General features: G+C 39.4%; 2 protein-coding genes across 3 annotated transcripts in view; both read left to right on the top strand.

Moving 5' to 3' along the window:
* Nucleotides 1-1,960: 1,960 nt before the first annotated feature.
* On the top strand, nucleotides 1,961-9,797 carry popdc3 (popeye domain cAMP effector 3). Its single transcript, XM_077197473.1, has 3 exons — nucleotides 1,961-2,621; nucleotides 8,366-8,474; nucleotides 8,549-9,797. The coding sequence occupies exons 1-3, from the start codon at nucleotides 2,122-2,124 to the stop codon at nucleotides 8,840-8,842; spliced, it is 903 nt and encodes a 300-aa protein (XP_077053588.1). The 5' UTR covers nucleotides 1,961-2,121; the 3' UTR covers nucleotides 8,843-9,797.
* A 366-nt stretch (nucleotides 9,798-10,163) lies between these two features.
* Nucleotides 10,164-27,774, top strand: part of LOC143705198 (popeye domain-containing protein 1) — a 40,709-nt gene continuing 23,098 nt past the window's right edge. The window contains exons 1-6 of one of the 2 annotated variants that reach the window (XM_077197471.1): nucleotides 10,164-10,412; nucleotides 11,272-11,487; nucleotides 19,640-19,764; nucleotides 24,371-24,558; nucleotides 24,645-24,753; nucleotides 26,237-26,404. In XM_077197471.1, coding sequence (XP_077053586.1) covers nucleotides 11,280-11,487; nucleotides 19,640-19,764; nucleotides 24,371-24,558; nucleotides 24,645-24,753; nucleotides 26,237-26,404 — 798 coding nt within the window. In that variant the 5' untranslated portion in view covers nucleotides 10,164-10,412; nucleotides 11,272-11,279. The remainder of the gene's footprint in view (nucleotides 10,413-11,271; nucleotides 11,488-19,639; nucleotides 19,765-24,370; nucleotides 24,559-24,644; nucleotides 24,754-26,236; nucleotides 26,405-27,774) is intronic. The other variant, XM_077197472.1, reaches the window with a different exon arrangement.

Here is a 27,774-nt window from a genome sequence, read left to right as displayed (position 1 = left end):
ATTACTATTCTCAAGTAGCCTATTTGGGGAATTGGGAATATTTTGTGATGTAAATTCCATTCCAAATCGATGAATTGTTGAATAATACTTAACAATTACAAAAAGGTTTTGTCAGTTGAAAAGGTTTTAAATGTAATATATTAAGGGTTTCAGGCATGGGACCATAACAGTTTTTGTTTTATTCTCAGAAAATCTCATGGATCTTTCTTTATATAGACACCAAAAGAAATTTAAATAACCATGGGCATGAAATATTCCATTATTTTTAATAGAGCAAGGAATTCATTAAAGTCACAAAAATTAAAGTCCCCTAGAGTCAATCATTTTATCCCTTAAAACTCATCTCTGATCACCAAAATTATATATTTAAAACCTTCATGCCTTAAAATATCTTGAATGTAACTCGACACCCTTGCCTCATTTAGTATGCACGGTTCTATTTATATGCAAATGAGCCCCGCCTCCACTCAGTCACTCACTCAGAGATCCACTCGTTGACGATCACACGTTGATCTGATTGGTTACAAGGTAGTTTGTGACGTCAGAAACACCAGCGATTTCAAACCTTGTTTTTGAGACTGTCTTTGGTTCACTGCAGTTTTAAGGAGAAAATACTCAGCAATGCTGTCGACTTATGAACTTACACATGGTTTGTCTTAAAGCATATTAAAAACACCACATAGACACATAAACAACATTAAAAGCTGGATTTTTACCACAGGGGGACTTTAAGAATGAATAAACCCATGTTGTTGGCTATCAATAAGATTAAGATAATAGAGTAACTAGTCATTTTGTTTATTCTAAATTAGAACATTAACCATAAGCATGATTTTTTGATGCACTTTGTTAAACAACAACAGACAAATCGTCCAAGGGTTTCGCATGTCTGATTGACGGTATGCGAACGCCTCTCCGTGAGCCGGTGTCTGAAGCATGTGTGCAACACACCGATGAAACTGGCCTTCGAAGTGGCCATGTGATGACAGGTCAGCGAGTTCGCGAGACTAGAAAACAGACACACGAACACACACAATCAGACTTTAATTGTCTGAAGGAAGACACACAGGTGTGTGTGCGGTATGGCAAAGCAATGCAGCATTGAGTTCCCTTCTCAGGGAACCAGAAGCAAACTTTGTTGTATTATTGGGCCGACAACTTTACAATGGACAATGGAATTGGGCCGACACTTTATCAAAAATAAATTATAGGCTAAATAATCATGAACACAATGACGGGGTGAAATGGGCTGTAATGCATGGGGCACCAGGTAAAATCACAATGAAAATAGTATTTTCTTTATTTGTCTTTATTTATTATATTTGCAATGAACGGGTACATTTACATCATTAAAAATGGGTGTCTCAACTGCATGGTACTGTCTCAACTGTACCACATACAGTTGAGACAAAGTTGAGACAAAAAGCATCTTATTTTTATGAGCTAATTGTGGTAAATATAAACTACTTATGGGTATTATTGATTGATAATATCTTAGTCTACAAGCTAATGAAATGTCATGTGGCATGTCATGTGGAAATTCACTTTTCAGTATTTATCTATTTTTGTGTGAAAAATACTATTTTGTAGTATTTCGAATTAATGGTCTTAAAATATTATTAGTTTAAAAAAAATCCCAAAAATAAATAAATCACTTGTTCACATTTGGAGCCCCTATTGAGTGGCGCCCCTAGCATTTGCCTATTCGCCTATGCCACGGGCTGGCCCTGTTGACAGCCCTATAACTTCATTCACTGCTACATAATTCAAGCTGATTTAAATCATGCCATCATACTAAAATTAGATCTAATATTCCAAAAGTATTCACAACTTTTGGGATTTCAGGAGAAACATCTCAGACAGTCACACACACTCGAACAACTGAGAACTTGAAATCCATTACGTTTCCAAAAATGTGCGCAGTAAAACTGTCCTGTGTGTGTCTGCAGGCTCGGGTTTCTGTGTGTGTGTGTGTGTGTGTGTGTGTGGGTCTGTGTACAGCAGACCAAATATCTGAGAGAGAGAGAGAGAGAGAGAGAGAGAGAGAGAGAGAGAGAGAGAGAGAGAGAGAGAGAGAGAGAGAAATATATACAGCGCGCGTGTTGATTCTTCTTTCCCATCATGGATCCTTTGACTAATTTCCCAGAGAATAACGCGACCGAGTCTCTGGAATATCCAGTGTGCTCAGAATGGAAGGAAAATCCCGAAGGATCAATGTTTCATCTCGCTCATATCCTGCTGGTTTTAGGGTTCATGGGAGGCAGTGGCTTTTATGGATTACTCTACATGTTCTGCTTCTTATCGCTGGGGTTTTTGTGCTGCTCGATCTGGTCGTGGTCCGACCCGTGCACGAGCGACTCGTTCTCGTGGACCTTCGCGCTCTTCGCCTTCAGTCTCGCGCAGGTCGTGCACGTGTCCTACCGACTGAGAAGAGTCACTTTCGAGAAGGAGTTTCAGGATCTCTACGATTACATGTTCAAAAAGCTGGGGGTGTCCTTAATTAACTTTGGGAAGATCGTTGAGTGTTGTGACGGCGATATCCACACTATAGACAAAGAGCAATGCTTCGCCATAGAGGGCAAAACCCCGATCGACAAACTCTCAGTTCTGCTCTCAGGCAGGTGAGTATTAAAGGAGTAGTTCGCTTTAAAATGAACATTAGCCCATGATTTACTCTCCCTCAAGTCATCTGTATATGACTTTCTTCTTTCAGACTAATACAATCAGAGTTGTATTAATAAACACCCTGACGCTTCCGAGCTTTATAATGGCAGTGGATTACAACCATTGCAACCATCAGATTGAAGCTTAAAAGAGTGCATCTATCCATGATAAAAGTCCACCTGTCCATCATAAAAGTGTATCTATCATCATAAAAGTGCATCTGTCCATCATAAAAGTGCATCTATCTATCATAAAAGTGCATCTATCCATCATAAAAGTGCATCTGTCCATCATAAAAGTGTATCTATCCATCATAAAAGTGCATCTATCCATCATAAAAGTGCATCTGTCCATCATAAAAGTGCATCTGTCCATCATAAAAGTGCATCTATCCATCATAAAAGTGCATCTGTCCATCATAAAAGTGCATCTATCCATCATAAAAGTGCATCTATCCATCATAAAAGTGCATCTATTCATCATAAAAGTGCATCTGTGCATCACAAAAATTGCATCTATCCATCATAAAAGTGCATCTATCCATCATAAAAGTGCATCTGTCCATCATAAAAGTGAATCTATCATCATAAAAGTGCATCTATCCATCATAAAAGTGCATCTATCTATCATAAAAGTGCATCTGTCCATCATAAAAGTGCATCTGTCCATCATAAAAGTGCATCTATCCATCATAAAAGTGCATCTATCTATCATAAAAGTGCATCTATCCATCATAAAAGTGCATCTATCTATCATAAAAGTGCATCTGTCCATCATAAAAGTGCATCTATCCATCATAAAAGTGCATCTGTCCATCATAAAAGTGCATCTGTCCATCATAAAAGTGCATCTGTCCATCATAAAAGTGCATCTATCCATCATAAAAGTGCATCTATCCATCATAAAAGTGCATCTATCTATCATAAAAGTGCATCTGTCCATCATAAAAGTGCATCTATCCATCATAAAAGTGCATCTATCCATCATAAAAGTGCATCTGTCCATCATAAAAGTGCATCTATCTATCATAAAAGTGCATCTGTCCATCATAAAAGTGTATCTATCCATCATAAAAGTGCATCTATCCATCATAAAAGTGCATCTGTCCATCATAAAAGTGCATCTGTCCATCATAAAAGTGCATCTATCCATCATAAAAGTGCATCTGTCCATCATAAAAGTGCATCTATCCATCATAAAAGTGCATCTATCCATCATAAAAGTGCATCTATTCATCATAAAAGTGCATCTGTGCATCACAAAAATTGCATCTATCCATCATAAAAGTGCATCTATCCATCATAAAAGTGCATCTGTCCATCATAAAAGTGAATCTATCATCATAAAAGTGCATCTATCCATCATAAAAGTGCATCTATCTATCATAAAAGTGCATCTGTCCATCATAAAAGTGCATCTGTCCATCATAAAAGTGCATCTATCCATCATAAAAGTGCATCTATCTATCATAAAAGTGCATCTATCCATCATAAAAGTGCATCTGTCCATCATAAAAGTGCATCTGTCCATCATAAAAGTGCATCTATCCATCATAAAAGTGCATCTGTCCATCATAAAAGTGCATCTATCCATCATAAAAGTGCATCTGTCCATCATAAAAGTGCATCTATCTATCATAAAAGTGCATCTGTCCATCATAAAAGTGCATCTATCCATCATAAAAGTGCATCTGTCCATCATAAAAGTGCATCTGTCCATCATAAAAGTGCATCTGTCCATCATAAAAGTGCATCTATCCATCATAAAAGTGCATCTGTCCATCATAAAAGTGCATCTATCCATCATAAAAGTGCATCTATCCATCATAAAAGTGCATCTGTCCATCATAAAAGTGCATCTGTCCATCATAAAAGTGCATCTATCCATCATAAAAGTGCATCTGTCCATCATAAAAGTGCATCTATCCATCATAAAAGTGCATCTATCCATCATAAAAGTGCATCTATTCATCATAAAAGTGCATCTGTGCATCACAAAAATTGCATCTATCCATCATAAAAGTGCATCTATCCATCATAAAAGTGCATCTGTCCATCATAAAAGTGAATCTATCATCATAAAAGTGCATCTATCCATCATAAAAGTGCATCTGTCCATCATAAAAGTGCATCTGTCCATCATAAAAGTGCATCTATCCATCATAAAAGTGCATCTATCTATCATAAAAGTGCATCTATCCATCATAAAAGTGCATCTATCTATCATAAAAGTGCATCTGTCCATCATAAAAGTGCATCTATCCATCATAAAAGTGCATCTGTCCATCATAAAAGTGCATCTGTCCATCATAAAAGTGCATCTGTCCATCATAAAAGTGCATCTATCCATCATAAAAGTGCATCTATCCATCATAAAAGTGCATCTATCTATCATAAAAGTGCATCTGTCCATCATAAAAGTGCATCTATCCATCATAAAAGTGCATCTATCCATCATAAAAGTGCATCTGTCCATCATAAAAGTGCATCTATCTATCATAAAAGTGCATCTGTCCATCATAAAAGTGCATCTATCCATCACAAAAGTGCATCTGTCCATCATAAAAGTGCATCTATCTATCATAAAAGTGCATCTCTCCATCATAAAAGTGCATCTATCCATCATAAAAGTGCATCTATCCATCATAAAAGTGCATCTATCCATCATAAAAGTGCATCTATCCGTCATAAAAGTGCATCTGTCCATCATAAAAGTGCATCTGTCCATCATAAAAGTGCATCTGTCCATCATAAAAGTGCATCTATCCATCATAAAAGTGCATCTGTTCATCATAAAAGTGCATCTGTTCATCATAAAAGTGCATCTATCCATCATAAAAGTGCATCTGTCCATCATAAAAGTGCATCTGTTCATCATAAAAGTGCATCTGTCCATCATAAAAGTGCATCTATCCATCATAAAAGTGCATCTATCCATCATAAAAGTGCATCTATCCATCATAAAAGTGGATCTGTCCATCATAAAAGTGCATATGTCATCATAAAAGTGGATCTGTCCATCATAAAAGTGCATATGTCATCATAAAAGTGGATCTGTCCATCATAAAAGTGCATCTATCCGTCATAAAAGTGCATCTATCCATCATAAAAGTGCATCTATCCATCATAAAAGTGGATCTGTCCATCATAAAAGTGCATATGTCATCATAAAAGTGGATCTGTCCATCATAAAAGTGCATATGTAATCATAAAAGTGGATCTGTCCATCATAAAAGTGCATATGTCATCATAAAAGTGCATCTGTCCATCATAAAAGTGCATCTATCCGTCATAAAAGTGCATTTGTCCATCATAAAAGTGCATCTGTCCATCATAAAAGTGCATCTGTCCATCATAAAAGTGCATCTGTCCATCATAAAAGTGCATATGTCCATCATAAAAGTGCATATGTCCATCATAAAAGTGCATCTGTCCATCATAAAACTGCTCCACAGGCACGGGGGGGTTAATAAAGGTCTTCTGAAGAGAAGTCATGCGTTTGCGTAAGCAAAATATCCATATTTATCACATTACAAAGTAAATTTCTAGCTTCCGGCCAAACGAACATACACAGTCTTCTTTACGCTTAAAGCGCAACTTACGCAACTAGGGGCGTAAAGTGAAAGTGAAAGTGACACATGATGGCCAAGTATGGTAACCCATACTTGCAATTTGACCTCTGCATTTAACCCATCCAAGTAAGTGCACACACATTAGGAGCAGAGTAGTGAGAAGTGAACACACACACTGCAAACGTGGATACACACACCCGGAGCAGCGGGCAGCCTTGAGTGGCGCCCGGGGAGCGATTGGGGGTTAGGTGCCTTGCTCAAGGACACCTCAGTCATATTCCTGCCGGTACTGGAATCGAACCAGCAACCAGTCCAACTCTGTTACCATTAGGCCATGACTGCCCCACTGGTAACGATACCCTCATGTCACGATTCGAGACATATCACGATACTGAACTCATGATACGATATTATTGCGATACTCCAAGACATATGATAAAAGTTTAACAAAACATTTACTGTTGATTAAATGAATAGGATGGACTTGGTGCTGAATCCCAAAGCACAGGACAATAGAGACACCAGAATAAACATATTCATGATTCTGAAGCTGAAAACACAGAATTATTTTAGACGAATATGCTTGCACTCTGTCACTCACTAGATATATTTAAAATAATGTAGGCCATTTATTACTGGTAACATCAGACATCTGACATTATCAGGACCCACTAATATTCCCCCATTACATTATTATACATTATATTCAACATTATATATAGAAGATTAATGTAGTACTGACACTAAAACTCTTTAAAAAAACTAAAACACTTTTTTCTAATTTTCTAATTTTCATATTGAGTGAACTATACACAATACAGATTGTCACTATCCACGATACGTATTGTTGCCTTTTTGTATTGCGATATATTGTTACACCCCTATACGCAACTCATGATGTCAGAAGTAGTGTAGTGTAGGTCATGGCGTATTGAAATATCAGCACTGCGTCACATTACTCGTTTAGGGGTGTTGGATATTGACAAAAAATTGTATCTTCATATTTTCTTTGGATTTTATCGATAACAATAGTTAGACTATATTTTGCTGTGTGTGTTTATTGTATTGGTACTTTGACAGGTTTAGGACTGCTGTGAACAGATCCTTAAGTTTTTTATATTCCTCATATTGTGTGCGGTGGTCAGTTTGGAGCAGTGACAGAAATCATCTTTTCCAATAAGTTTAAATCGCTTTTTTACCTTTTATAGGATTTATTTTTTACCTTTTTAAAGATATTTTTTAACCTATTTAAAAGAATGCATCATATTTTGTGTCAAATTCTTACATTTAATCAGTTAAGACACAATAGGACGGTTACAGCAACATAGTGTCGGCCCAGATGTGGCCCGGATCTGGGCCGACACTATGTTGCTGTCTAGGAAATGAAATCAGTATCAACAAAATTCATCTTTGCAATGCACAGCATTTCCACAGACTGTTTAATTTATTTATTTACTTATTTATTTACCATTTAACCTGCAGTTACACATGCATAAATAATGTTTTGATGTTTTAAACATAAAACGTTGAATATTAATATATTGAAATGATTTAAAAACAACTACAAAAATACTATAAAAGTGAAATTAAAACCGCCAGTAGATGGCAGCAAGTCACTGTTAATGAGTGAGTCATTGAATCGTTCATTCAGTAATGAAACACAGAAACAGTCCTGTGTCTTTGTTTGGAACTAATTCCGTTGGTGAAATAGAGCAAAAACAGGCGATATTGTGTCTAGAATGTAAGTCAATTCTTGTTTATTAACTTCTTGTTTATTGAACTGTTGGATAAAATTAATATAAATCATGCTGATACTATCTGGAGACAAAAACGGCACTCTTTTTGTGATTTCGGTTAACTATATTAAATGATATAAATATATACAGAGGTATTTTTGCCCCTTATCTTGAATATTGGGTGCATTTAAATGCATTTTAATAGACTAGATCACAGTGAAAGTGTGCACTCTCATGCGCAAGCACAAACCTATACTAGACATCATGTAGTGTATGCGTGCGCGCTCTAGGTGTGTTTCTGTAAAGTATAGCCTACATACTCGATAATGACACATCACTCATTGTTAAAACAACTATCATTATAGTATTATAGTATAATCTCTCTCTACAATAGGATCCGGGTGACGGTGAACGGGGAGTTCTTGCACTTCATCCATCCATTTCAGTTCCTGGACTCGCCCGAGTGGGATTCCCTCAGACCCTCAGAAGAAGGATTTTTCCAGGTGAATGATTATTAAGTAGCTGATATTATGCGTTCCCACTGTGTGGTTTGTAACGGCCGTGTTGTGTTGTTCAGGTGACGTTGCGTGCGGACACGCGCTCCAGGTTCGTGTCGTGGCGAAGGAAGAAGCTGTACCTGCTGTTCGCGCGCCACCGCTACATCGCCAAGATCTTCGCGCTGCTCGTGCGCAACGACATCGCGGAGAAACTCTTCTCTCTGAACGACAGGGCTTTCGACGCGCGCGGGTTCCGCTATGATCTGCGGTTACCGAGCTTCTGTCACGCGCCAGAGCCGGCAGGAGAAGACACGGGTGAATCCTGTCGAGTGCTGGAAGAGAGTGAAGCCAAACCGGTGCAGAGAGACTCATGAGAAGCGCGCGCGCCACATTTATATACAGTAGTCTTAATCGATGGTCGTTATTACTTTCGGTCATGCATTGTTTTGTTTTGTTTTTTAATCTTAAATGCACTTGGGATGTTTTCCCCAAATAATCTTGTCCTTGTTGTTTATTGTTTAGATTGTTTCTCAGAAATCATTTACTGCACCTTTAAAGCGACAAAAATGATTCAGTCAAGTGGTTTTCTCTTTGTCTTTTGTACTTTAATTAAAGGTGCTCGAAGCGATGTCACGCGTTTTTTAGGGCAAAACATTTTTTGTCACATACAACAACCATCTCCTCACTATCCGCTAGCTGCCTGTCCCCTGAACACACTGTAAGAAAACACGGTCTCTGCAGACACCCCAGGCTCCACAAGCGGCAACAAAAACAAACTGGGCTTACCCGCACCACGAAACATAACAAACTGTTCCAGCCAATAACCGACAGGAAGGGTTTGGGGGCGGGGTTTGGGGGGTTAGTGCACGGATGAGGAGGAGGGAGGGTCTAGCTAGCCTTCGTTTTGTTTGACAATTCTTTAAACGTCAACAAGAAGTGATGTCACCCGACATCGCTTAGAGCACCTTTAACATTAATGACACAGACAGCAGTAAGTTAATTAGGCTGCTGTCACTTTAAGACCTGACACGCATCCGATTATCTCTATTTTAAGGCTATTTTAAGATTATTTTTTTTCAAGGAAACAGCTTTTAATATGTCATTCTGATGATCAAATATGAGTTTCATGGGATGCACTTTGGATGTTTTCCCCCCAAAAAAGTTGTCCTTGTTTTATTTAATTGTAAAATTATAACCATCACGAGAATCAGCTGTTCTGAAGGAGAAGTGGTTGCGCGTTGTGTGTCTGTATTTGTGGAAACGTTGTGTTTGGATGGATGAGATTCACTTTCAGCATTTAGCTGAATATATTTATAAGCTCTAAAATTAGTTTCCTCTGTGTTATACATCATCTAACGTCCGTCATATGAAACGGAACACTGTAACTGATTTGAGATTGTTCTGTTTCACTAGTTTTTTGTTTTTGCTTTACACACGAACTGTGCTTTTCAGGACTGACTTGAAAATTGCGTTGGGTGTGTGTGAGAGAGTGTGAGCGTGTTTCATGAATGTGAGAGAGTGTGTTGGGGGTAGTGTATGTGTGTGTGAGAGAGAGTGTGTGTTTGGGGGGGGGGGGGCTGAGTGTGTGGGCCTGTTGGTTAGTATGTATGTGTGTGTGAGAGAGAGAGTGTGTGTTTGGGGGGGGGGGGCTGAGTGTGTGGGCCTGGGGGTTAGTATGTATGTGTGTGTAAATTAGATTAGATAAACCTACTAAATAGTCTATTGAGGAAAAACAGACGCCCTCTAGCGGCGGAGTCGCGTGCACGCGCAGAGGAGTGGCCGCTTGGTTTGTGCCCATTTTAAGTCAATGCCTGTCATTGCGCTCCTCTCACACACACATACACACACACACACACACACACACACACACACACACACACACTGTTATCTTCTGCTGGACATTCCTCCAGACCGCGCACATTACAGCTTCAACCGACAACTCCGGTGAGTAGACAATACTGTAATTAATATTATAATAACATATTTTAAAGTGCCATCGATCTTCCTTTAACTGGATCTGTGTGAAATTCACACGGAGTACAGCAGATAAACGTGCGTGTCCGTAGAGAGTTTACTACTAGAGGTCAGTGACTGTGGCATTGCTCGATCGGCAAATCTCCAGGATAGTTCTCTGCGCGTTCTCGGTTTGTGACTTTTCACGTCACTAATTATTGCGGTGCGCAGACTGTCATTTATAGCATTATGCACGCAAGATAAATGTTTGCTAAGTTGAATCAATTTATACCAAGCAACGAGAACAATTTAACATGAAACGCACACTCTTGTATAATATTCATTACTTCAATGAGCTCAATGTCTCTGCCTTAAATTATTACATTGTTTAAATTAATATATTTTTAGTTAACTGTGATTTTGTACATTTCTGAAATTCATGATTTAGACAGTTACCTCTGATAACAGATCACTAAATTGTATTGTGGACTCATGCATTTTCTGTAAAGCTGCTTTGAAACGATGTGTACTGTGAAAAGCGCTATACAAATAAATGTGAATTGAATAAAAGTACCACCTTAAATCCAACGAAACCTCTTCTGTAAGGGACCATGTCGTGTTTTTTGCTTCATGAATGTGTCAGTTGTAAATATATGTGTGTTATCCACGGAAGATAAATGTTTGCGAAGTTGAATCAATTTAGATCAAGCCACGAGAACCATTTAACACGAAACACACACTCTTGTGTAATAAAACGCACCATAAAACCACTTCTGTAAGGAACCATTCTGATGTGTTTTGTGCTTTATGCATGTGTGAGTTGTAACAGTTTTCTGCATCTCCTCTCCAGCTCGAGAGATGTCCGTGTCTCTGTCCTACACTTCATCTCCACTGCTCTCCAGCGTGCCCGCGCTCGCCGGTGACGCGAACGCCACGTCATGCCAGGACTGGGACCAGTCTCATCACCTGCTGTTCCACCTGGCCCACCTGAGCCTCGGGGCGGGTCTGCTGATCCCCACCACCCTCACACTGCACATGATCCTGCTCAGACTGCTGCTGATCACGGGTACAGCGCGCGCTCCCGTGCACACAACTTACAACACTGCACGCTCCCGTGCATACGACACTACTTTCTGAAGTTAGAACATTGCATTTTATTAACATGAAAATCAAAAATGCCATTCAAATGCACTAAAACAATTTTATAATTTAGAAGTAAAATATAGTAAAAGGGATAGTTCACCCCAAAAATGAAAATTAGCCCATGATTTACTCGCCCTCAAGTCATCCTTGGTGTATATAACATCCTCTCAGACGAATACAATCACAGTTATATTAAAAAATGTCCTGGCTCTTCCGAGCTTTATAATGGCAGTGAATGGGCGTTTTTGTTTTGAAGTCCATAAAAGTGCATCTGTCCATCATAAAAGTGCATCTATCCATCATAAAAGTGCATCTATCCATCATAAAAGCGCATCTATCCGTCATAAAAGTGCATCTATCCGTCATAAAAGCGCATCTATCCATCATAAAAGTGCATCTATCCATCATAAAAGCGCATCTATCCATCATAAAAGTGCATCTATCCATCATAAAAGCGCATCTATCCATCATAAAAGTGCATCTATCCGTCATAAAAGCGCATCTATCCATCATAAAAGTGCATCTATCCATCATAAAAGCGCATCTATCCGTCATAAAAGTGCATCTATCCATCATAAAAGCGCATCTATCCATCATAAAAGTGCATCTATCCATCATATAAGTGCATCTATCCGTCATAAAAGTGCATCTATCCATCATAAAAGTCTATCTATCCATCATAAAAGCGCATCTATCCATCATAAAAGTGCATCTATCCATCATAAAAGCGCATCTATCCATCATAAAAGTGCATCTATCCATCATATAAGTGCATCTATCCGTCATATAAGTGCATCTATCCATCATAAAAGTGCATCTATCCATCATAAAAGTCTATCTATCCATCATAAAAGCGCATCTATCCATCATAAAAGTGCATCTATCCGTCATAAAAGTGCATCTATCCATCATAAAAGTCTATCTATCCATCATAAAAGCGCATCTATCCATCATAAAAGTGCATCTATCCGTCATAAAAGTGCATCTATCCATCATAAAAGCGCATCTATCCGTCATAAAAGCGCATCTATCCATCATAAAAGTGCATCTATCCATCATAAAAGTGCATCTATCCATCATAAAAGCGCATCTATCCATCATAAAAGTGCATCTATCCGTCATAAAAGCGCATCTATCCATCATAAAAGCACATCTATCCGTCATAAAAGCGCATCTATCCATCATAAAAGCGCATCTATCCATCATAAAAGCGCATCTATCCATCATAAAAGTGCATCTATCCATCATAAAAGTGCATCTATCCGTCATAAAAGCACATCTATCCGTCATAAAAGCGCATCTATCCATCATAAAAGCACATCTATCCGTCATAAAAGCGCATCTATCCATCATAAAAGCGCATCTATCCATCATAAAAGCGGATCTATCCATCATAAAAGCGCATCTATCCATCATAAAAGTGCATCTCTCCATCATAAAAGTGCATCTATCCATCATAAAAGTGCATCTATCCATCATAAAAGCACATCTATCCGTCATAAAAGCGCATCTATCCATCATAAAAGCGCATCTATCCATCATAAAAGCGCATCTCTCCATCATAAAAGTGCATCTATCCATCATAAAAGCGCATCTATCCATCATAAAAGTGCATCTATCCGTCATAAAAGCGCATCTATCCATCATAAAAGTGCATCTATCCGTCATAAAAGTGCATCTATCCATCATAAAAGTGCATCTATCCATCATAAAAGCGCATCTATCCGTCATAAAAGTGCATCTATCCATCATAAAAGTGCATCTATCCGTCATAAAAGTGCATCTATCCGTCATAAAAGTGCATCTGTCCATCATAAAATTGCATCTATCCATCATAAAAGTGCATCTATCCATCATAAAAGTGCATCTATCCGTCATAAAAGTGCATCTATCCATCATAAAAGTTCATCTGTCCATCATAAAAGTGCATCTATCCATCATAAAAGTGCATCTATCCGTCATAAAAGTGCATCTATCCGTCATAAAAGCGCATCTATCCATCATAAAAGTGCATCTGTCCATCATAAAAGTGCATCTATCCATCATAAAAGTGCATCTATCCGTCATAAAAGCGCATCTATCCATCATAAAAGTGCATCTGTCCATCATAAAAGTGCATCTATCCATCATAAAAGTGCATCTATCCATCATAAAAGTGCATCTATCCGTCATAAAAGTGCATCTATCCGTCATAAAAGTGCATCTGTCCATCATAAAATTGCATCTATCCATCATAAAAGTGCATCTATCCATCATAAAAGTGCATCTATCCGTCATAAAAGTGCATCTATCCGTCATAAAAGCGCATCTATCCATCATAAAAGTGCATCTATCCATCATAAAAGTGCATCTATCCATCATAAAAGCGCATCTATCCATCATAAAAGTGCATCTATCCATCATAAAAGTGCATCTATCCGTCATAAAAGTGCATCTGTCCATCATAAAAGCGCATCTATCCGTCATAAAAGTGCATCTATCCATCATAAAAGTGCATCTATCCATCATAAAAGTGCATCTATCCGTCATAAAAGTGCATCTATCCATCATAAAAGTGCATCTATCCATCATAAAAGCGCCTCTATCCATCATAAAAGTGCATCTATCCATCATAAAAGTGCATCTATCCATCATAAAAGTGCATCTATCCGTCATAAAAGTGCATCTATCCATCATAAAAGTGCATCTATCCATCATAAAAGTGCATCTATCCGTCATAAAAGTGCATCTATCCATCATAAAAGCGCATCTATCCGTCATAAAAGCGCATCTATCCATCATAAAAGTGCATCTATCCATCATAAAAGTGCATCTATCCATCATAAAAGCGCATCTATCCGTCATAAAAGTGCATCTATCCATCATAAAAGTGCATCTATCCATCATAAAAGTGCATCTATCCATCATAAAAGTGCATCTATCCGTCATAAAAGTGCATCTATCCATCATAAAAGCGCATCTATCCGTCATAAAAGTGCATCTATCCATCATAAAAGTGCATCTATCCATCATAAAAGTGCATCAATCCGTCATAAAAGTGCATCTGTCCATCATAAAAGTGCATCTATCCGTCATAAAAGTGCATCTGTCCATCATAAAAGTGCATCTATCCGTCATAAAAGTGCATCTATCCGTCATAAAAGCGCATCTATCCGTCATAAAAGCGCATTTGTCCATCATAAAATTGCATCTATCCATCATAAAAGTGCATCTATCCATCATAAAAGTGCATCTATCCATCATAAAAGCGCATCTATCCGTCATAAAAGCGCATCTATCCATCATAAAAGTGCATCTGTCCATCATAAAAGCGCATCTATCCGTCATAAAAGCGCATCTATCCATCATAAAAGTGCATCTGTCCATCATAAAAGCGCATCTATCCATCATAAAAGTGCATCTATCCGTCATAAAAGTGCATCTATCCATCATAAAAGCGCATCTATCCGTCATAAAAGCGCATCTATCCATCATAAAAGCGCATCTATCCGTCATAAAAGCGCATCTATCCATCATAAAAGTGCATCTATCCATCATAAAAGCGCATCTATCCATCATAAAAGTGCATCTATCCATATTTAACACGTTACAAAGTAAAATTCTAGCTTCCGGCCAAACGAACATACACAGTCTACTGAAACAGTTTTATTATTTAGAAATAATAAAATATAGTAAAGGCTCTTTCACACCAAGGACGATAACGATAAAGATATAGTTCTAAAAATCGTTCTCAATATTAAAGAATAGCAGAGTTCACACCACAGCTATAACGATTACGATATAGAGAAACAAAATCTTTGGGATCACTTTCAGAACGCTTTTCTCCAGCTTTCAAACGATAAAACACTGACAGCCAATCAGAATTGATTCTAATTTAAAGGGCTCGCGCATTTAAAATGACAGATGAAATTGTGGAGAAATTAATCGTCGAGATGCAGAAAAATCGAGAAGTCCAGCACTGTTTGACAAGTCAAGCCCCTTTTCAAGAAAATGGATACTGAAAACAATCGTTAATACCCTCTGAATGAACAGAAGCAGGGGTGCCGCTAAGGGGGGAAAAGTTAGGACGATTCTAAGGGCCCACACACTTTTGGGGCCCCCAGAGATCGATTTTATTAATGGAATGGGTGGGGTAGGGGGCCCAACCTCATATTCTTTCATAGGGCCCAACATTTCTAGCCGCGCCCCTGAAAAGAAGTATTACCTCAGGTATCAGCGCTCGTTTACACTACATTGTCTTGCTTCCTTTGCAGTTGCGGTGAAGAAGACTAACGTTAGGTGTTGTTTTTATTCCACTATATTGACTTAATTCACTGTTAGATTATTAGCTCGATTACACTAGCGTCACTCAAAACACAGCATGCTGAGGACATCCGTGGGTTAAAACCGTGTAAATGCAACAAGAACAGCAAAAACATGTTCAATGACGTTTTACACACTGGAACATGCAAAGATAGTTATTGTTATAGTTATCGTTCTTGGTGTGAACGCCCCTTAAGAGGTTTAGATATGATTCCGGCTCGCTGCAGAACATTATAGTTCCATAAGGTTTATTGCAGGTAATTTCATTTAATTCAGATTAATCGTGAACAGATCATCTTTAAATGTACTTTTAAAAACATGTGATAGTATAAGGTGAGGGAATACACAAAACTAGTAACAATTATGTTTTCAGTAATTGAAATAAACTGAAATGAAATAAAGAAAATATTAATATTAATTAGAAAAAATATTTACATGTAATATACAAATATTAACATTAACATATTTTGAAAGTCTAAATGAATGTTACAATACAAAATTCATTTGTATTAATGGAAAAAAGTATGTCCCTTTAATAAAAAAAGAAAAGTGTATTTCCTATGCAAGCTTTGTAGTCTGATGAGGTTTTCTCAGAGGTGTGTATCTGATCATGTATCTCTGATGCTGTGTCTCTGAGGGTGTGTGTCTCTGATGGTGTGTGTCTCTGATGCTGTGTCTCTGATGGTGTGTGTCTCTGATGGTGTGTGTCTCTGATGCTGTGTCTCTGATGGTGTGTGTCTCTGATGGTGTGTGTATCTGATGGTGTGTGTCTCTGATGCTGTGTCTCTGAGGGTGTGTGTCTCTGATGGTGTGTGTCTCTGATGGTGTGTGTCTCTGATGGTGTGTGTCTCTGATGGTGTGTGTCTGATGGTGTGTGTCTCTGATGGTGTGTGTATCTGATGCTGTGTCTCTGATGGTGTGTGTCTCTGATGGTGTGTGTCTCTGATGGTGTGTGTCTCTGATGGTGTGTGTCTCTGATGGTGTGTGTCTGATGGTGTGTGTCTCTGATGGTGTGTGTCTCTGATGGTGTGTGTCTCTGATGGTGTGTGTCTCTGATGGTGTGTGTCTCTGATGGTGTGTGTCTCTGATGGTGTGTGTCTCTGAGGGTGTGTGTCTCTGATGGTGTGTGTCTGATGGTGTGTGTCTCTGATGGTGTGTGTCTCTGATGGTGTGTGTCTGATGGTGTGTGTCTCTGATGGTGTGTGTCTCTGATGGTGTGTGTATCTGATGGTGTGTGTCTCTGATGGAGTGTGTCTGATGGTGTGTGACTCTGATGGTGTGTGTCTCTGATGGTGTGTCTCTGATGGTGTGTGTCTCTGATGGTGTGTGTATCTGATTGTGTGTGTCTCTGATGGAGTGTGTCTGATGGTGTGTGTCTCTGATGGTGTGTGTCTCTGATGGTGTGTGTCTCTGATGGTGTGTGTATCTGATGCTGTGTGTCTGATGGAGTGTGTCTGATGGAGTGTGTCTGATGGTGTGTGTCTCTGATGGTGTGTGTCTCTGATGGTGTGTGTCTCTGATGGTGTGTGTCTCTGATGGTGTGTGTATCTGATGCTGTGTGTCTGATGGAGTGTGTCTCTGATGGTGTGTCTCTGATGGTGTGTGTCTCTGATGGTGTGTCTCTGATGGTGTGTCTCTGATGGTGTGTGTCTCGATGGTGTGTGTCTGATGGAGTGTGTCTCTGATGGAGTGTCTCTGATGGTGTGTCTCTGATGGAGTGTGTATCTGATGGAGTGTGTGTCTGATGGTGTGTGTCTCTGATGGTGTGTGTCGATGGTGTGTGTCTCTGATGGTGTGTGTCTCTGATGGTGTGTGTCTCTGATGGTGTGTGTCTCTGATGGTGTGTGTCTGATGGTGTGTGTCTCTGATGGTGTGTGTCTCTGATGGTGTGTATCTAATGGTGTGTATCTGATGGTGTGTGTCTCTGATGGTGTGTCTCTGATGGTGTGGTCTCTGATGGTGTGTATCTGATGGTGTGTGTATCTGATGGTGTGTGTCTCTGATGGTGTGTGTCTCTGATGGTGTGTGTCTGATGGTCTGTGTGTCTGATGGTGTGTGTGTCTGATGGTGTGTGGCTCTGATGGTGTGTGTCTCTGATGGTGTGTGTCTCTGATAGTGTGTGTCTCTGATAGTGTGTGTCTCTGATTGTGTGTGTCTCTGATGGTGTGTATCTGATGGTGTGTGTCTCTGATGGTGTGTATCTGATGGTGTGTGTCTCTGATGGTGTGTATCTGATGGTGTGTGTCTCTGATGGTGTGTATCTGATGGTGTGTATCTGATGGTGTGTGTATCTGATGGTGTGTCTCAGACGGTGTGTGTATCTGATGGTGTGTCTCTGATGGTGTGTGTATCTGATGGTGTGTATCTGATGGTGTGTATCTGATGGTGTGTATCTGATGGTGTGTCTCTGATGGTGTGTGTATCTGATGGTGTGTGTCTCTGATGGTGTGTCTCTGATGGTGTGTGTCTCTGATGGTGTGTGTCTCTGATGGTGTGTGTCTGATGGAGTGTGTCTCTGATGGTGTGTATCTGATGGTGTGTGTCTCTGATGGTGTGTATCTGATGGTGTGTGTCTCTGATGGTGTGTATCTGATGGTGTGTATCTGATGGTGTGTGTCTGATGGTGTGTGTCTCTGATGGTGTGTATCTGATGGTGTGTGTCTCTGATGGTCTGTATCTGATGGTGTGTGTCTCTGATGGTGTGTATCTGATGGTGTGTATCTGATGGTGTGTGTATCTGATGGTGTGTCTCAGACGGTGTGTGTATCTGATGGTGTGTCTCTGATGGTGTGTGTATCTGATGGTGTGTATCTGATGGTGTGTATCTGATGGTGTGTATCTGATGGTGTGTCTCTGATGGTGTGTGTATCTGATGGTGTGTGTCTCTGATGGTGTGTGTATCTGATGGTGTGTGTCTCTGATGGTGTGTGTCTCTGATGGTGTGTCTCTGATGGTGTGTGTCTCTGATGGTGTGTGTCTCTGATGGTGTTTGTATCTGATGGTGTGTGTCTCTGATGGTGTGTCTCTGATGGTGTGTGTATCTGATGGTGTGTGTCTCTGATGGTGTGTCTCTGATGGTGTGTGTCTCTGATGGTGTGTCTCTGATGGTGTGTGTCTCTGATGGTGTGTGTATCTGATGGTGTGTATCTGATGGTGTGTGTGTGTCTGATGGTGTGTGTCTCTGATGGTGTGTGTCTCTGATGGTGTGTGTCTCTGATGGTGTTTGTATCTGATGGTGTGTGTATCTGATGGTGTGTGTCTCTGATGGTGTGTCTCTGATGGTGTGTGTCTCTGATGGTGTGTGTATCTGATGGTGTGTGTCTCTGATGGTGTGTATCTGATGGTGTGTGTCTCTGATGGTGTGTGTCTCTGATGGTGTGTCTCTGATGGTGTGTGTATCTGATGGTGTGTATCTGATGGTGTGTGTATCTGATAGTGTGTATCTGATGGTGTGTGTGTCTGATGGTGTGTATCTGATGGTGTGTGTATCTGATGGTGTGTGTATCTGATAGTGTGTATCTGATGGTGTGTGTGTCTGATGGTGTGTATCTGATGGTGTGTGTCTCTGATGGTGTGTGTATCTGATGGTGTGTATCTGATGGTGTGTGTATCTGATAGTGTGTATCTGATGGTGTGTGTGTCTGATGGTGTGTCTCTGATGGTGTGTCTCTGATGGTGTGTGTATCTGATGGTGTGTATCTGATGGTGTGGGTGTCTGATGGTGTGTATCTGATGGTGTGTGTATCTGATGGTGTGTGTGTGTCTGATCTCAGGCTGTGCTCTGCTCATCGCCTGGGCCTCGCTCTACAGGTGCACTCTGGATGTGATGGTGTGGAACGTGGTGTTCCTGCTGGTCAACTTCATGCACTTCTTCTTTCTGCTTTATAAACGCAGACCGGTGAGTTTAAGCTTGATATCACTGATACACTCACAGCTTCTTTTATCCCATCACATTATATTTATTAATAAATTAGGTATTATTCGAAGGCTTAAACCCTCAGTATTCATCCTGTTAACACTGATTTAAAACGGTACATTAAAGGGATATATTTCACCCAAAAAATATACAATTCTTTCAGTAATTACTCTCCCTCATGTTGTTCAACCCCGTAAGACCTTCGTTCATCTTCGCAACACAAATTAAGATATTTGTGATTAAATCTGAGAGCTGGATCACTCCTCCATAGGCTTCTAAGGGATTGAAACTTGTTCCCCGAAAAGTTATTAAAGACATCGTTAAAATAGTCCGAGTGACTACAGTGGCTCAATCTTAAGTTTATCAAACGACGAGAATACTTTTTGTGCGCAAAAACCAACAAAAATAACGACTTTATATCAACTATTCATTTCCTTCTCTGTGGGCGTCGAGTGAGTTCACTAGTGTAACAGCGCAGCGCTTCTGTGTTGTACGTCTGACACACATCACACACATGATCAGCGTCGTCCAATAGTGAGCCTACGTGTGACGTAGAACTACGCAATCACACTACGCAATCACACTACGCTATCACACTACGCTATCACACTACGCTATCACACTACGCTATCACACTACGCAATCACACTACGCTATCACACTACGTTATCACACTACGCTATCACACTACGCTATCACACTACGCTATCACACTACACTATCGCACTACGCTATCACACTACACTATCACACTACGCTATCACACTACGCTATCACACTACGCTATCACACTACGTTATCACACTACGCTATCACACTACACTATCACACTACGCTATCACACTACGTTATCACACTACCCTATCACACTATGCTATCACACTACACTATCGCACTACGCTATCACACTACACTATCACACTACGCTATCACACTACGCTATCACACTACGCTATCACACTACGTTATCACACTACGCTATCACACTACGCTATCACACTACCCTATCACACTAAGCTATCACACTACGCTATCGCACTACGCTATCACACTACCCTATCACACTAAGCTATCACACTACGCTATCACACTACGCTATCACACTACGCTATCACACTAAGCTATCACACTACGCTATCACACTACGCTATCACACTACGTTATCACACTACGCTATCACACTACCCTATCACACTAAGCTATCACACTACGCTATCACACTACGCTATCACACTACGCTATCACACTACGCTATCACACTACGCAATCACACTACGCTATCACACTATGCTAACTGACTCGAGGTCCACAGAGAAGGAAATGAATAGTTGAAATAAAGTCGTTATTTTTGCATCATTTTTTGCGCTCTCTACCTCTCTGTCATGCGCGCGCTGTTTGAACATACATATTCACATAGACTTGTGAAAACCGGGACATATTCACATAGCCATTTGAAAACCGGGACATATTCACATAGCCATTTGAAAACCGGGACATATTCACATAGCCATTTGAAAACCGGGACATTCAGTGTCCCGGGAGAGTGTATAAATTTCCCGGCAGCTGGTTTAGTCCAAAAATGCGCAGTTCTTTGGGAGTTGGGTCTGTTCGAGGCTGGATCACGTTATCACCAAGCGGGTAATCCATCAGCCGGAAACTGAAGCCTCGCGGGAGCCGCCATTGTAGGAGACCATCACCTGCTGTTAGCATTCCATTGACTCCCATTCATTATGGCGTCATTTTGACAGCGAATAACTTTACATCTGAGGTGTCCAAAGACTTCATTTGTCCATTATTTATTTCTAAAGAAACACGACAATGTATAAAAGGCTCCATTACTTTGTATCTTACATTATGGCCCCGTAGAAGCCGTTTTTGTAAAAATAGGCTAACGATTGCGTCATAACCACGCGACTCTCTGTCGCACTTTAGAGACATTACCGTATAGACAGGAGAAGCTCGCAGGCAATCTTTTACTGTCTATGAGGCAATCGGGGGGAGATAGAGGCATAAAGTCAAGGGAGAAGCCCATAGATAGAGAGTCCATAAAAGCAACGGGACAAAACATTTCAACAACGTTTTTGAGGAATTAGGTGATTCAGATTTGTCTTGGCACAGCTAGTAGAAGATGTAAACTGTCAGACTGTCGTCAATCTCAGTTTGAGCCTGCGCAGTCGCTCAGACATCAGGAAGTGAGTGCACTAATCGGGCTTCAGATTTCTCCGTTGAAATCAAGGGGGTCGCTGTGTCTATTTCTTTTACTGTCTATGGTTATTACCACAAACGAACCGCTCCAGAGTTCGTTTGAAAGCGTACCGAGAATTCAGAGATTCAGAGAAACACGTGATCAACGAAAAACGAAGGCTCGCTTTTTTTCCAGTAACGTGAATGCTTCACTTTGCGTGTCAGAATGTTTGAACCCAGACCACGACTCTACAGGTTTGTGGAAGTTTAAGTCCATGTACTATCATTTTTTAAAGATATAAATGAGCTTATAGCCTATGTGATCATATATTCTGCCATATACACAGCATAGAAACCATAAAATAATTATACCACCATTTACTTGCATAAAGCAACTCTGTTGGTATTTTTATAATAAGTATTAATATAATTGTTACATTTAATTTATTGCCACACCTTAATATGTGAATTATATTATCAGAAAACTCGGTTATATGGCTGCTGTAAATTTCACCTGCCACAAGATGGCGCTGTTTTTGACACTCTTGATGCTTCGAATCTTTCGAAAGCCTCAGTGCTTTATGCGGCTTCAGTTGCCGATCCCTACAACAAACTCTAGTGCGATTCCCCCGAACTAAATGAGTCAGGTGTGAAAGCACCCTCAGAAACACCAAACCAACATTAGAGATGCTGCGATGTGATTGGTCCGCTGGTTACTCCAGTTATCCAATCACAGCTGACGCTGAGGCAAAGTCACATGAGTTTGTTGTTGCTAATCAAGGGAAATATTCGGTAAATGTTTCCACCATAGTTTATGTGCATGTCTTCTTATCAGATAAAAAAAATGATCTGCCCCAATTGATTGCATACGTTATTTATGCGCATTATTAAATCTATCTTGGCATTTCCATCCAGCGTTTTTCTTATTTAATGCGATATCCCAAAATTAGCACAAAAATAGGTGGATGGAAACCTGGCTAATGTAAGTTTGCAGAAATAAATTTTGCGATTATTTTAAGAGTATCTAATGCTATAATCTAATGTAACCGTTAATGGAAAGCATTAGGGGTGTGTGATATGTATTGTCTTTGATAGTATTGTAATTATTGTTTAATGATATGTGACCTGACATTATTGAGAGTGCATGCTTTCACTGCCGTTAGAATTACTCCACAATTCAAGATATACAGGGATTTTCCCCAATGAGATAAAAAAATGTATCCGCTTCAAGTTGTTCATACGCATTTTTAAGTTTATGTGCATCTTGACGTTTCCATCCTGCGTTTTTATGCTATATACCAAAATGAGCATAAAAACCCAGACCGAAATATGGTGTCGGCCCAGATCCGGCCCACATCCGGTATGTGGACGGATCTGGGAATAGGTGGATTGAAACAGAGCTTATGTCTCTCTTCATGAGTGGGAATTACAATTTCTGTACAGTAGCTGGATAGCAGTGGTGTAACAATAAATCACAATACAAAAATTCATCAATATGTGTCGTGGATAGTGACAATATGTATTGAACTATACTCCCAAAATAAAAGTTTTCAGAGTTTTTGTATCAGTACTACATTAAACTACTATAAAATAATGTTGTATATAATGTATAATAATGCAATGAGGGAATATTTGTGGGCCCTGATAATGCCAAATATCTGATGTTGCCAGTAAAAAGTGGCCGACATTATTTTAAATATTCAGTCAGGCCAATCACAGGCGTATCTGTTGAGCGCATGAACGCAACGGCCAATCACAGGTGTTTAAATTAGTCATACGTTTCTGACTGAGATTTGGTCTTCTTATAGCAAACGGTAAATACACAATGTAAAGAAGAGACTAGGGCTGTAACAATATATCGCAATACAAATATGCAGCCATATGTATCGTGGATAGGGACAATATGTATTGTGTATCGTTCACACAAAATAAAAATTACAGTGAGAGAAAAAATTCAACTTTTCAAAGTTTTAATGTCAGTACTACATTAAACAACTATAAATATAATGTTGAATATAATGTATAAGAATGCAGTGGGGGAATATTAGTGTGTCCCGATAATGTCAGATGTCTGATGTTACCAGTAAAAAGTGTCCGACATTATTTTAAATATATCCAGTCAGAGTGCAAGCATATTCGTCTAAAATAATTCTGTATTTTCAGCTTCAGAATCATGAATATGTTTATTCTGGTGTCTCTATTGTCCTGTTCATTGGGTTTCCAGCACCAAACACACACAATGTAAAACCAAATTTAGCATTTTAATCAACCGTACATTTTTTGTCAACCTTTTATCATATGTCTTGGAGTCTCGCAATACTATGGTATTGTGAGTTCAGTATCGAGATGTTCCCTGTGAGTGATTCTGCTGAACTCTACATGTTTGTCTGCGGCTTCCCTCCAGATTAAGATCGACCGGGAGCTGAAGTCGGTGTACAAGCGCATGTTCGAGCCTCTACACGTACGAGAAGCTCTGTTTCAGAGACTCACCGGCCAGTTCTGCACCATCCAGACCCTGAAGAAGAGCCAGATCTACGCCGCTGAAGACAAGACGTCTGTGGACGAGCGCCTCAGCATCCTCCTCAAGGGAAAGTGCGTGCGTTACTGCACTACCAGTGTAGAATCCTATAAAACTGTATGTTGCATGACGTATGTCCACGTTTCCACACTCCACACAGGATGAAGGTTTCGTACCGCGGGCATTTCCTGCACAATATTTACACCAACGCCTTCATCGACTCTCCTGAGTTCAGGTCGACTCAGTTGAACAGGGGAGAGAGGTTTCAGGTAAGACTGATATTTAAATATAACATTGAATCTGTGCTTCTTGTTATTACCACAGCATTTGGCAGTTTGCAGTCAAACCAAAAACTATTCAGACACCAGATATAATTTTTTATATTGTTTTACTAGTGTGTGCAGGACACTATAGTTCATTTATGTAAGTGACAAGAGCAAAATAAAGTAAACTGTGACATATTATACACAAAAATTCTTCATTCAGTGACTACCAGTAACATTTGTAAATATTTGGGACCAAAAATGATTGGGACACTTTGAGCTGATCATGTTTTGCTGAAGTGTTTTTTCTTTAATAACTAATGCAGCTTTTTACACCACAGACTGAACAACATGAAGCATTGCTTGGTAACTGGTTGAGCTAAACTGGTATTATCTAATTGTGTAGTTAAATTTAACAGCTGACAGATATTCAACATAATTCATGTGTGAGACAGTCTAACAGAAGGATGATTTAATAACTCTTGAGTTCTTGTCATATTTTATTACCATTTTCTAAACTATAGCGAATAAACTGTTATGTCTGAATAAATTTGGTTTAACTGTATGTATCATATTGCATAATATATATTGTAAAAGAACCCAGACAGCAACATAGTGTCGGCCCAGATCCGGCCCACATCTGGTATGCGTGGAATCCGCATGTGGGCCGGCACTATATATATATGTATATATATATATACACATATACATATGTGACGGTATCATATTCCTAACATTTCTGGTCATTTTGAGGAAGAGGAAACTAATACCAGGGTTCGTACAGATTCTGTAAAATAAAATTGCAGGACTTTCAAGAGTTTTCAAGCACTACTTTTCTGGTTTTGCAGGACTACAATCAGAGATGTCACTTATTAAATAATAACTTTATTATCTTTCAAATTCTAAAAAAGTAAATGGATAAATGAAAATAAACTAATAAAACAAAATGGTACAAATAAAGTGCAGCACATGCAATAACAGTGGTAACTTTAACCATTGACAGGACACTATGACAAAGATATCGCTTTCTTATTCAAACTGATTGTTTTTCTCATGAATATATGATTGACCTGAAGAATGAAAGCTGTATCATATACTTGGTTATTTATGAGCAAAATCACACTCATAGCCATGCGAAATGGCTCTATATCTATATCAGACGGGCTCCAGCGTTCATTTTGCATGAAAAGATTGTTTTATCGATAAAATTAAACTCTAATTTCACATATATATTTTCTTTCAATAAATCAAGCACTTTTCAAGTACCTTTTTTATAAATATAGTTGTTTTCAAGGGTTTTCCAAGACTTCAGTTTCAAAAAGTCAAATTCAAGCACTGTACGCACCCTGTAATACACACTCATTATAATGATCTGTCACGTGACTGTCCAGGACCCTGTAATACACACTCATTATAATGATCTGTCATGTGACTGTCCAGGACCCTGTAATACACACTCATTATAATGATCTGTCACGTGACTGTCCAGGTGACGATCAGCGCGGAGGAAAACTGCAAGCTCCTGTGCTGGTCGAGGGAGCGCCTGACGTACTTCCTGGAGTCCGAGTCGTTTCTGAACGAGGTCTTCCGCTACCTCATCGGCAAAGACATCACCAACAAGCTCTACTCGCTCAATGACCCAACCCTGAGCGACAAGGTCAGGGCAGATTCACTTACTGGAATCATACATTTTTTTTAAATGTTTTTATTAAAGAGGTCTGTTATTCTGATTTATCTGATAAAAAAATACAGTAAAAATGTTTAAATATTAAAAGCTGTTTTCTATGTGAATATATAGTAAAGTGTAATTTATTCCTGTGATCAAAGCTGAATTTTCAGCATCATTACTCCAGTCTTCAGTGTCACATTGTAACGTGGAGTCAGAGGCGTTCAGATCCATTTGCAGCACTTTATTTAAACACACAAGAAGACAGAGATGAGCAGACATAAATCTCAGGCAGACAATGAATTAAAGGGACAATCCTGAACTCGTAGTCGTTTAACAGGCAGAGGTCGAGGCAGGCAGCAAACGTTAGTACACAGAGTCCAGGGAACAGGCAAAGATCAGGGAGCCAGGGAAATCAGATACGTGGCAAAACAAGACTTCAGAAATCAGTATAATATGATGATTTGATGCTCAAGAAACATTTCTCATTATTATCAGTGTTGAAAACAGTTTTATTCAGTATACCCAGGGGGCAAAGGGGGTTTAGCAGACATGAGCTGCTGTAAAAGGTTGTCATATAAAAATGAAATCTATGATGTCTGAGGATCACAACCAGGATGGACAACCCGGTCAACAAGCTGCTGGAAACTTGTAATTAGGGGCAAAACAATGCTACCTCAAATTCTGCTCCCCGGAATCACCCAATAGTCCAGTCATTTTATGAAAAAAGGTTGAACAAATTGCAACTGAAGCAAACTCAACTGATTTTGAATCCTCAATATATACTGAGTAAGGGAAAAAAGCCCTGAAGAATCCCATTTGGGGAAAGTTTAGAAAAAGACCCAAATATAGTCTATTCATTCGCCTATTCATTTTTTTCTCACGTGAATAGGGTACAAATTTTAACCTTTAAATATCACCATGAAAATTACTGAGTTGATTACTTACATCAAGACAAACAAAAAATGTATTACAAGTTTTTTTGAAATTGTTTGTTAACATGGACAGGGCTTTTTTCCCCTTACTCAGTATATATTGTGGATACAAAATCAGTTGAGTTTGCTTCAGTTGCAATTTGTTCAACCTTTTTTCATAAAATGACTGGACTATTGGGTGATTCCGGGGAGCAGAATTTGAGGTAGCATTGTTTTGACCCTAATTACAAGTTTCCAGCAGCTTGTTGAACGGGTTGTCCACCCAGGTTGTGATACTCAGACATCTGTCACGATGAGGTGGAAGCAAGGAGGAAGCAGGATCCAATTGCAGCACACTTTATTTAATAAACTCAAACTACATAAAGACTCTGGCTAGGGCACAAGACTCAGGAACAGAACCACCAACATCAAGGTACAACAACAAGA

This window comes from Siphateles boraxobius, unplaced genomic scaffold, assembly GCF_051911475.1.
Source record: "Siphateles boraxobius isolate OS27281-9 unplaced genomic scaffold, OSU_SipBor_1 110, whole genome shotgun sequence".
In the NCBI taxonomy this organism is placed as follows: Eukaryota; Metazoa; Chordata; class Actinopteri; order Cypriniformes; family Leuciscidae; genus Siphateles; species Siphateles boraxobius.
Note: the sequence above shows the minus strand (reverse complement) of the source record. Positions and strands in the feature narration are given on the sequence as shown.